General features: G+C 43.1%; 1 protein-coding gene across 3 annotated transcripts; it reads right to left on the bottom strand.

Annotated features, from left to right (window-relative positions):
• Window positions 1–786: 786 nt before the first annotated feature.
• LOC133552022 (ATP synthase subunit alpha, mitochondrial-like) lies at window positions 787–10350 on the bottom strand. 3 transcript variants are annotated; one of them, XM_061899289.1, is made up of 12 exons: window positions 10193–10350; window positions 9655–9730; window positions 6643–6812; window positions 6402–6575; window positions 6143–6309; window positions 4860–5160; window positions 3778–4002; window positions 3596–3703; window positions 3383–3527; window positions 1348–1498; window positions 1189–1273; window positions 787–1043 (listed from the first exon to the last, which is right to left on the bottom strand). In XM_061899289.1, exons 1-11 carry the CDS (start codon window positions 10250–10252, stop codon window positions 1195–1197), a joined length of 1656 nt encoding a protein of 551 aa, XP_061755273.1. In that variant the 5' UTR covers window positions 10253–10350; the 3' UTR covers window positions 787–1043; window positions 1189–1194. The 3 variants fall into 3 exon arrangements, with proteins under 3 accessions (XP_061755273.1, XP_061755262.1, XP_061755255.1); XM_061899278.1 differs by having other exon boundaries at window positions 787–1040; XM_061899271.1 differs by lacking the exon at window positions 787–1043 and having other exon boundaries at window positions 1065–1273.
• Between the last annotated feature and the right edge of the window lie 1687 nt (window positions 10351–12037).

Below are 12037 nucleotides of genomic sequence, written 5' to 3'. Positions count from 1 at the left end.
GGGGGGGTAGTACATCTAAGAAGGACACCTCCTGACTTGAGAGACTGATCAGGCGGGCCGGTTCCACAATGGGAATGAAACTGGACTCACTGGTGACGGTGGCAGAGAAGAGGACTGTGGACAAACTAGTGAGCATCCTGGATGATGCCAGTCACCCTCTGCATACAGTTAGTAGCCAGAGGAGCCTGTTCAGTGCTAGACTGCTTCATCCCAAGTGCCGGACTAATAGACTCAAAAACTCCTTTGTCCCACACGCCATTAGACTGTACAACTCTTGTCTGGGAAAGGGGGGCAGGGGGCACTAGGATGACAGGGGATGCAAAACAATAACAGTGCAATACGTTTTCATAACATGGTCACTACTGCCTACTTTGTCTTGTTATATTCTTATTTTACTGTTATAATTTTATTCCCATTGTTGCATTGTATTTTTTATTCTTATTGTGATATTTCTCTATTTTGTTTCCATTTAAACCCCCATTATTTACTTTTTACTTTTTTTAAAGTGATCTCAACTCTGTACACTGCTGCTGGAATTTTAATTTTCCTGAAGGAACTCTCCTGAAGGAATCAATAAAGTACTATCTATCTATCTATCACATCCAGCAGAGGGACTTTCTCATGTCCTTTCAACGTTTTCCAGCAGGAAGACACTGTAACAAGACTTAATGTGGAACAGCAAGATATGAAAGTAGAACTGTGCTTATAATAATTTGTGGATAACAACATTAAAAAAAGTTATGTATATTGCATATGTGTTTAAAATAAACAACAGTTAGGCATCAGTTGTTTGCCTCTGTCAAAGTTAGAGCATTTATTTTCTCAACTTGTTTTATTTCATCCAGTCGGTAAAAACATTAAACAATGTTATTTATGTTACACAATTTATTACCATGTTAAACATTTGACGCCGTCATAGGATAAGTTCTTCCTCTAAAAACACAAAAAGAAACACACTTGCATCCCGACACCGGCCGAGCGCATCATGTGTCCTCAAGTGCTTCCCATCATCCAAACATGTTCTCTGATGATGCTGCAATCTGCTGAGAACAATAATTTAACAGTTTGGTAGGTTTGTAAAATTTTATTATTTTGACATATCTGTACATGGAGGCCTTCAGTGTGTTCACATACATAGAAGTCATATTTAGAAGGGGGACTGACACTGAAGGCAAGACAAGTGCTGACCTGCTTTTACTCAAAACTGGACAGGAAGGTCAGAACTATCTGCTTCAGTTTGGCATCGGACGCCTCCGAGATCATGCCGTCGACCCTGAAACAGCATTTTATTTTTTTACATTTGAAGTTCAAATGTGAGAACTACAAACGTTCAGTGAGAGGTCTTACCTGATTGCAGCGAGCAGGTCTTGTTGCTGGCTGAGGACGTGCTGCAGGAAAGCCTTCTCGAACTTTGTGATCTTGCTGGGCTCCATCTTGTCCAGGTGACCCCTGACTCCGGCGTAAATAACTGTCACCTGCTCCTCGATGGCCATGGGACCTAGAAGGTGCAAACAGGGGACTTGTAAATGTATGTTCTTTCGAGTTTGAATTAGCCGTGATTTGCTTTCATTTTATTTTTAATATTCCTCTCTATCAGTGATTCTCAATAATTTTCTGTTATGTGGAAGAATAAAGAAGAAAATATTTTGTGCCCCACCCACTCGCCACCATAAATAGTATAATTTGTCTACAAAATTGTTATAACTATACCTCTGCGTTGTAAGCTTAACAACATTAAGAGCAAACCACACATTGGTCTTTCCTCATCTCCCAGTGTGGTTACAGTAAAGCCAAGTGCTCCATATACTTCTTCAGTCTGGTACGGCAAAAAAAAAAAAAAAGAAAGCATGTTCCACGGGCGCCCCCTGGTATCGCACCATGCCTCCCCAGGGTGACCCTCCCCACTATTTGAGAAGCACTGCTCTACAGTATGATGTACAGCAGTGTTTTTCAACCTTTTTTGAGCCAAGGCACATTTTTTGCATTGAAAAAATCCGGGAGGCACACCACCAGCAGAAATCATTAAAAAAAACAAAACTCAGTTGACAGTAAAAAGTTGTTGTCACAATTGTTGGTTATGACTTTAAACCATAACCAACCATGCATCAATATAGCTCTTGTCTCAAAGTAGGTGGACTGTCACGACTTGTCACATCATGCCGTGACTTATTTTGACTTTTTTGCTTTTTTCCTGTGTGTAGTGTTTTAGTTTTTGTCTTGCGCTCCTATTTTGGTGGCTTTTTCTCTTTTTTGGTATTTTCCTGTAGCAGTTTCATGTCTTCCTTTAGCAATATTTCCCGCATCTATTTTAGCAATTAAGAATATATTATTGTTTTTATCCTTCTTTATGGGTACATTGTTCATTGTCATGTCATGTTCGGATATACATTGTGGACGTTATCTTTGCTCCACAGTAAGTCTTTGCTGTCGTCCAGCATTCTGTTTTTTGTTTACTTTGTAGCCAGTTCATTCTTAGTTTCGTTCTTCATAATCTTCCCTAAGCTTCAATGCCTTTTTTAGGGGCACTCGCATTTTGCTTATTTTTGGTTTAAGCACAAGACACCTTTTTACCTGCACACTGCCTACCGCTGTTTCCAACATCTACAAAGCAATCTACCTGCTGCCACCTACTGATACACGGTTACTCTCCCGAGCTCTAGACAACACCGACCACTCAACAACAACACATCATTTGCAGACTATAATTACTGGTTTGCAAAAAATATTTGTAATCAATCAATCAATGTTTACTTATATAGCCCTAAATCACTAGTGTCTCAAAGGGCTGCACAAACCACTACGACATCCTCGTAGTGGTTTTAACCCAAATAGGTGAAACTAGATAATCTCCCACGGCACACCAGACTGCGTCTGACGGCACACCAGACTGCGTCTGACGGCACACTAATGTGCCGCAGCACAGTGGTTGAAAAACACTGATGTACAGAATAGGAAATTAGTATTTTTTGCCTGAGGACCAAGTTGATCCAATTGCCTAGTTATATAACCACATTTTTTGTATACAGTAGATCACCACTTGCTGTGAGGTCACAAATGCGGAATTGTAAATGTAATGCAATCCTGCTCATCCTCTGAATGCCAAATAGGGTTGCGCGATAAGGCGATATACAATATAAATGAGAGCTTTTAATTTTATCATTATATTGTGATAATAAACGATGACACATTCTAGCGTTGTCCTGCAAATTTGACATGTCCTCAACCCAGTGTAGCATTGTATGGAAAAATGTACTTCACTATATGAACTTTTCGATTTATGAACCCTGTTCGGGAACCAATTAAGTTTGTACACCAAGGTTCCGCTGTACTGCATATTCTTTGTTTTTATTAAAACCACAGGAATCATTTAGCCAACACTCACAGTATTGTCCTTGCTTGAGCAGCTCAGTGAGCCTGACGCCCCTGTTGAGGAGCTGCTGCGTGGCGGCGTCCAAATCTGAACCGAACTGAGCAAAAGCGGCCACCTCACGGTACTGGGCCAGCTCCAGCTTCATGGTACCGGCCACCTAGGAAGATAAGAATGGTTCTAGATAAAAGCATCTAAAGTTAAATGAAAGGAAACATTCAGACTGACCTGCTTCATGGCTTTGGTCTGGGCAGCAGAACCCACTCTGGACACGGAGAGACCCACGTTGATGGCAGGACGGATTCCCTTGTAGAACAGCTCTGTCTCCAAGAAAATCTATATCCATGAAGAAAGTTCATGTAAAAAGACCGGTGAAATTGATTGGACAAAAGACAAGTGGGGGGACAAACCTGCCCGTCTGTGATGGAGATGACGTTGGTGGGGATGTAGGCGGACACGTCGCCGGCCTGGGTCTCGATGACAGGGAGAGCTGTGAGGGAGCCGCCTCCGAAGTTGTCATTCATTTTGGCGGCTCTCTCCAGCAGACGCGAATGCAAGTAGAAGACATCGCCGGGGTAGGCTTCGCGGCCGGGAGGCCTACGCAGCAGCAGGGACATTTGACGATAGGCAACGGCCTGGCGAGAAAGAACACTTGAGTCATGTGTCCTCTCACAGGAAGCGGACATTTTTACCATATTTTTTGGATTATAAGTCGCTCCGGAGTACAAGTGGCACCGGCCGAAAATGCATAAAAAAAAGAAAAAAAACATATACAAGTCGCACTAAAGCATAAGTCGCATTTTGGGAGGAAATTTATTTGATAAAATCCAATACCAAGAATAGACATTTGAAAGGCAATTTAAAATAAAGAATAGTGAAAACTGTATGGTTGACAAGCCACTCCTGGCAGCACATTGTTCAAGCATCCATTTGTGAATTCTTTCCTCGAGCTATGGCCACCTAGCTTTTAGCGCACGATTAGCTTTTTTAGTTTTCTTCATTTCAGTAGGAGTAGCCGTCGCTTTTCGCCAGTCCCTTACAAGTTTCTCGCTTACTCCAAACATTCTTTCTGCTGCTCGATTGCCGTTTTCTGCTGCATATTTCACTACTTCCAGCTTGTAACCTTCAGTATGATTTCCTTTTCATTGCCATTTTTGTTCAGCCCTTCTCAGTTTTTATAAGTTACCGCCAATGTTGAAATGATCAATTTTCATAGGTACAGAAGTAGTAGCAGGTAGCATTTTTTTTTCCCACAATGCACTTCTGCCATGACCCACACCTGCTAAATTTTTATTGGTCGATGTGTGTGTGACGAATACTGATATACGCTTAGTCTCTTATGTGAATGAGATAAATAATATTATATGATATTTTAATGGTAATGTGTTAATAATTTCACACATAAATCGCTCCAGGGTATAAGTCGCACCCCCGGCAAAACCATGAAAAAACTGTGACTTATAATCCGAATAATACGGTAAGTCACACTAACCTGCTTGGACAGATCGTCATAGATGATGAGGGCGTGCTTGCCGTTGTCCCTGAAGTACTCGCCCATGGAGCAGCCAGAATATGGGGCCAGGTACTGCAGGGGCGCGGCGTCGGAGGCGGTAGCCGAGACCACAATAGTGTACTTCATTGCGTCGGCGTCGGTCAGCCTCTTGACCAGCTGAGCCACGGTGGACCTCTTCTGTCCGATGGCCACGTAGATGCAGTAGAGCTTCTTCTTCTCGTCAGTGCCCTCGTTGAAACGCTTCTGGTTGATGATGGTGTCGATGGCAATGGCGGTTTTGCTGCAGATGGAAGAAACAGTCACACTTTGCATAGGTGCAATTTGGTGGTCATTGTTGACACACATTCAAGTAATTTGCTGTCGAAAGAAAAATTGTAGTCCACATTTAAAAATGTACTGTACAACTCAACTGGCCAAAGAATTGGCGGTTAGCCATACTTTGAGGCAACAGACAAATTTGTGTAAATTATTCAGCATCTCGAGACCCGAAAGGGACAAGCGGTAGAAAATGGCTGGATTATGCACCAGTTGCTGTTGAACCGATCTCAATTAGTTTGTTGGCTAAAGATCTGTAGTCAGTACTGGAGTGTAAAAACTGGCATTAACCAGCAGAGAGTGCTATTGATTCCTAATTGTGTGCTACCTAAGAAAACCATTTTTTAAACAATAGACAAATTGAAGTAATATAAAAGCTAGGCCGGGGCAATCAAACGATAAATAAAAATGAACTCGACAAATTGCCATGTTCTGTGTGTAATTTATTCATGTCTTGCTTCCAAACAGGGTGTAAGACGTTTCACTCTGCAAACCTCTCAGCACCTGAGCTTGTTGGTTCAACAGCAGAATTGGATGAACAGTGTAAACCCTCTTGTCAGTCATTCACAATATTAGTCTTTGTGAGTGAAGGCGGGACTGCTGGATTCTGACAGCGACAGAGCCATGCTTGTCGCAGGTGAGTGAGATAATTGCAAAGCAATTGTATCATATGGGAATATTTCGGCTTCAAACTAAATCAAACCTATCAGCACAAACGGACAAGCCAATATGCTGACTTTACAGCAGTATATCGTCCAGCAAAAGTTATCGGCTCAGGCCTAATAGGACGTTGCTGGTTAAAAAAGTACAAAGTTGGAGTATATCAGTAGGCACCAGTCAGGGGATGGTGCACATAATTAAAAATACAGTGGTTTAAGAAGATGGTGTTTGAATGTAAATATGCACAGCTCTAGGTGTAACCTTGTCTTTTTAAAAAGGTTCCTCACCCAGTTTGCCTGTCACCAATGATGAGCTCTCGCTGGCCTCTGCCAATGGGCACAAGACTGTCAACAGCCTTGATGCCCGTCTGCATGGGCTCCCTCACAGAGATACGAGGGATGATACCAGGGGCCTTCAGACCTACACGCCTACGGATCTTGGATCCAAGAGGGCCCTATGGAGAAACGATGGGAGGGAAAAAAAAAATTTAAAAATCAAAATTTTGGGATAAATCCCACGTTACTTGAAATCAGTGGCTTCACTGACCTTTCCATCGATGGCGTTACCCAGAGCGTCCACTACGCGACCAAGCAGCTCCTCACCGACGGGGACGTCCACAATGGCGCCAGTCCTCTTGACAATGTCACCTTCCTTGATCAGCTTGTCGTTACCAAACACGACAACACCAACGTTGTCGGGCTCCAAGTTCAGAGACATACCCTAGTGGGTAACAACCGCAGAAATGTTACTCAATTCTATTAGGGTTTTAGTGCCCTTCCAAACATACCTTGAGTCCAGAGGAGAATTCCACCATCTCTTCAGCCTGCACGTTTCTCAGTCCATACACCCTAGCAATACCGTCACCGATGGAAAGCACACGTCCCGTTTCTTCCAAGTCTGCTGAGGTGTCTGCTCCCAAGATCTTCTCTTCCAGAATAGAGGACACCTCAGCTGTGCCTTTGAACGACAAAAACAGGCATTTGCTAAGTCAAAATAAAACATGTGAAAACATAAGTTCAATATTGGAACTCAACCTCTAGTTTCAAGTAACAAAATCTAAGTTTGCATTGTTGTAAATTAATACTCTGTAAACTGAGGCTCCATTTACACTAAGCCGGATATAGTTATTCAGGGTAAATCCCACCTAACCTTATCCTTGTCCACACACGCACACACAATTGGTCGTTTAAGACTTCCTGCCCCCCTTCGTCCGCCTATGTGTGGCGCAGTCTTTCTGACTTTCCTTCCTCTCCGAACTGAGTTTGTAAACGAGCAATGAGTCCATACAAAGCTTAGTGTGGAGATTCAAGGAATACACGGCGGGCTTACCCATGTAAAAAAATATTTGAGGGTTACCTTAAACGATGGTTTAGTGTGGCTGAAACGGGGCTTAGGCTAAATAATTATTCGTTTAAGGCAGTCCCTCTCAAACAGTGGGGACGGGCCCCCTGGGAGGGGTGCAGTGCGATGCCAGGGGGGCGGAGAACATGCTTTTTTTTTTTTGCCATACCAGAATATAATGAAGCATATGTAGTACTTGGCTTCACTGTAACCACAGTGGGAGACATCCGTTAATAATAATAAGCTCACATTTACCATGAATTGATTAACGTGGACCCAGACTTAAAGTTGAAAAACTTATTCGGGTGTTACCATTTAGTGGTCAATTGTACGGAATATGTACTGAACTGTGCAATCTACTAACAAAAGTTTCAATCAATCAATCAAAAAACAATGCTATGCTGAGGTATAGTTACAACAACTTTTGGACAAATTATACTATTTATAGTCACAATGGAGAGTGAAGGGGGCGTGCAATATTTTCTTCTTCCTCCGGGGCGCGTAACTTAAAATATTTGAGAAGCACCGATGAGGTGGCGACTTCCCAAATGCAGCTGAGATAGGCTCCAGCATAATTCCGTGACCCATATCGCGGAGTTTGTCTCTGAGCGATATAGAAACTGACTATATCGTCATGTTCGAGTATACGTTCTCACGCAGTTGCTTTTAGCTGCGGGCATTACACTACAGGCTCTTCCCACTCTTTCTTGCATCTCCTTCTCACAAAGAGCAAGCGCACCTTCTCACATACGTCACATACTGTCACGTCATACGTCACATACATATACGCCCTCGGGAAGCAGAGAGGTAGCAGCATGAGTAATGTTAGCTGTGAGGCTAGCAAAGCCGTGCGAGAAGTAGATAGATAGATAGATAGTACTTTATTGATTCCTTCAGGAGAGTTCCTTCAGGAAAATTAAAAATGATACGAGAGAGAGAAGGTGCAAATCTGGTAACAAATGAAGGAAGAATAAATTCCCAAGAAAAACAGCACGGGGTCCAGCGTCTGGCGGTGGTTTGGCTTCAAGCGGGAATATGTCGAATAGACAACTTTAATTTGTCAAGCGTGGGGGCACAAGCGTTGCTACCAAAAGTAGCATTACTGCTAATATGTAGCATCATTTGAAAAGTCACCTGCTAATAACTGTTTAATAAATAGTCTTGGTCAATTGACTTAATTGTGATTTCCTTCTCTGCATTAAGTTTAGAATGAGCATATAATAATGCAGTATGAACAAGAATGTTTTAATGTAGACACATAGAATCATCATATTGCTGTGATTTATATGTATCAAATGTTCATTCAAGGCTAAGGCAAAATATCGAGATATATATCGTGTATCGCGATATGGCCTAAAAATATCAGGATATTAAAAAAAGGCCATATCGCCAAGCCCTAACGTGACCCCCAAAGGGACAAGTGGTAGAAAATGGATGGATGGTTTAAGGGGTTATCTGGTTTAGTGTAGACATAACCTGAGATAGTTTCGATCAGTGGTTCTTAACCTTGTTGGAGGTATCGAACCCCATTAGTTTCATATGCACATTCACGGAACCCTTCTTAGTGAAAAATATATATATTAATTTTTTTTAATTCAAGACAAACTTATGTGTTTTTGGTAACACTTTAGTATGGAGAACATATTCTAAGTAACAACGACTTAATTTAGAGTTATTTAGTTAGGGTTAGCGCCAGGGTTAGAGGGTTAGGGTTATAATGAGGCCATGCCGAATAAGGCATTGATAAGTACTTAATAATGACTAGCTAAGAGCCAATAAGTCACTAATTTGCATGTTAATAAGCAACAATTATTAATGGAGAATATGTTCCCCATACTAAAGTGTTACCATGTTTTTTTACTGGTGCACAAAATGAACAGTGCATGAACATCACCTTGTTCAAAAAACAAAACCAACACAGTGCATAAACTCACAACAAATTATACACCTGCCAATCAGTGTTACTTCTGCTGTTACCGTATCCAAAATAGAATAGAATAGAAAGTACATTATTGTTCTCTGGGGGAAATTCAGCACCACAGTTGGCTCACAATAGACAATAATAATAATACATAATATGTAACATATATTACATACATAATATATGAATAGTATAAATATATTCTACATTTAAGTGCAGTCAAGAAGGAACATATGCATTATACAGTCTGATAGCTGTCGGTAAGAAGGACCTCCTGTGTCGTTCCGTGTTGCATACGCCGATAGGGAGAAGTTTTTATTGGGACAATGAGTCGGGTGTGTTTTGACCTCTGCCGAAACCCCTGAGACCGACTCACCGAACCCCAAGGGTTCGATCGAACCCAGGTTAAGAACCACTGGTTTAGATATTTTACAATTCAATTCCAAAAGGGTAGTAGCAATAATCTCATATTTAAAAAAAAATATATTTTTTTATTTTTTAATATACATTTTAAATCATATTTGTTGACTTTCTTACCAATTTTCTGCAGCCATGGTCCGTGTGTGTGGAGGTGGTTGACCCCAATGCAGACCGCTGGCAGAGTCTTTGACACCTGAATTAAACAAGTTACATTCAATTGCAAATACACTCAGACCGCAAACAATATTGCAACTTACATTCCTTAAAAGCATGCAGGATAAATGAGTAAAAAGGTGTAATGGATTGCAGCACTGACTGCCACTGTTAGGCTTGCTGACCTTCAGAGCTTGCTTGAATGGGTGGCAAGCTAGTGCTACAGTTAGCATGCATGCTAACATTTGCGTGACTGCGCAGACTGGTGTCACAAGGGCATTGATAACAAACTTATTTTACGCCCGATTCACTGTTATAAATGCAAAACGTACTTATATGTATGTTACATGCATTTTAGAGAGTATTTACTACAGCAAACTAAGCCAGCTTGAGGCCTCCTGGCATTGACATTAATGCGACGTTACCCTTCACGCACACAGCGAATGCATACTTCCAGTTTTACGCAGTTGGAGAACGTTTGGCATGTTTGTTGAATACTTACTAATCCAGCCCTTCTAGGGAGAGTCCTAGCCAAAGCTGCTGCAACTCGCACAGAAAGCATTTTGTCTGCTTGATAATGACTTGTCCTCCACCACTAGCGGCTTCGACCTGGCTGAGTGAGTAATGGCTGAATGAACTCTTCTTCTATCCATTTACCAGCCGTCCCGCTACCACCTCCTATCGCCACGAAAGTGTAATTACAAGTGAAGTCTTAAAGGCCTACTGAAACCCACTACTACCCACCACGCAGTCCGATAGTTTATATATCAATGATGAAATATTAACATTGCAACACATGCCAATATGGCCTTTTTTAGTTTACTAAATTGCAATTTTAAATTTCCCGGGAGTTTCGTCTTGAAAACGTCGCGGAATGACGTGTCCGCAAGATGTCACGCGTTTTTAGGAAGTATGAGAGACGCGCACACACACAGCTAAATGTCATGTGCTTTAACGGCATAATTATACAGTTTTTTGGACATCGGTGTTGCTGAATCTTTTGCAATTTGTTCAATTAATATTGGAGAAGTCAAAGTAGAAAGATGGAGTTGGGAAGCCTTAGCCTTTAGCCACACAAACACACGGTGATTCCTTGTTTAAAATTCCTGGAGGTGAAACTTTCCTATGGATCAGAGCGTGGTCAAGAGAACATGGATCCCGACCACATGTCAATCAGCAGGTTTCGGTGAGAAAATAGTGGTTAAAAAGTACTGGAGAGGAGGCTTCGCCGGATAGTTGAACCTCGGATTCAGGAGGAACAGTGTGGTTTTCGTCCTGGTCGTGGAACTGTGGACCAGCTCTATACTCTCGGCAGGGTTCTTGAGGGTGCATGGGAGTTTGCCCAACCAGTCTACATGTGCTTTGTGGACTTGGAGAAGGCATTCGACCGTGTCCCTCGGGAAGTCCTGTGGGGAGTGCTCAGAGAGTATGTGGTACCGGACTATCTTATTGTGGCAGTCCGCTCCCTGTATGATCAGTGTCAGAGCTTGTTCCGCATTGCTGGCAGTAAGTCGGACCCGTTTCCAGTGAGGGTTGGACTCCGCCAAGGCTGTCCTTTGTCACCGATTCTGTTCATAACTTTTATGGACAGAATTTCTAGGCGCAGCCAAGGCGTTGAGGGGATCCGGTTTGGTGGCCACGGGATTAGGTCTCTGCTTTTTGCAGATGATGTGGTCCTGATGGCTTCATCTGACCGGGATCTTCAGCTCTCACTGGATCGGTTCGCAGCCGAGTGTGAAGCGACCGGAATGAGAATCAGCACCTCCAAGTCCGAGTCCATGGTTCTCGCCCGGAAAAGGGTGGAGTGCCATCTCCGGGTTGGGGAGGAGACCCTGCCCAAGTAGAGGAGTTCAAGTACCTAGGAGTCTTGTTCACGAGTGGGGGAAGAGTGGATCGGTGCGGCGTCTTCAGTAATGCGGACGTTGTATCGATCCGTTGTGGTGAAGAAGGAGCTGAGCCGGAAGGCAAAGCTCTCAATTTAGCGGTCGATCTACGTTCCCATCCTCACCTATGGTCATGAGCTTTGGGTCATGACCGAAAGGATAAGATCACGGGTACAAGCGGCCGAAATGAGTTTCCTCCGCCGTGTGGCGGGGCTCTCCCTTAGAGATAGGGTGAAAAGCTCTGCCATCCGGGAGGAACTCAAAGTAAAGCCGCTGCTCCTTCACATCGAGAGGAGCCAGATGAGGTGGTTCGGGCATCTGGTCAGGATGCCACCCGAACGCCTCCCTAGGGAGGTGTTTAGGGCACGTCCGACCGGTAGGAGGCCACGGGGAAGACCCAGGACACGTTGGGAAGACTATGTCTCCCGGCTGGCCTGGGAATGCCTCGGGATCCCCCGGGAAGA

This window comes from Nerophis ophidion, linkage group LG01 (assembly GCF_033978795.1).
Source record: "Nerophis ophidion isolate RoL-2023_Sa linkage group LG01, RoL_Noph_v1.0, whole genome shotgun sequence".
NCBI lineage: Eukaryota > Metazoa > Chordata > Actinopteri > Syngnathiformes > Syngnathidae > Nerophis > Nerophis ophidion.
Note: the sequence above shows the minus strand (reverse complement) of the source record. Positions and strands in the feature narration are given on the sequence as shown.

Bases quoted from the DNA above. Each gene is read 5' to 3' on its own strand.
- LOC133552022 (XM_061899289.1), bottom strand. From the start codon at position 10,252: ATGCTTTCTGTGCGAGTTGCAGCAGCTTTGGCTAGGACTCTCCCTAGA. The intron at 3,528-3,595 runs GTCAGTCTGAAT...TTATCTTCCTAG, and splicing joins AGACCAAAGCCATGAAGCAG to GTGGCCGGTACCATGAAGCT. The intron at 1,274-1,347 runs GTAAGACCTCTC...ATGCTGTTTCAG, and splicing joins GACCTGCTCGCTGCAATCAG to GGTCGACGGCATGATCTCGG.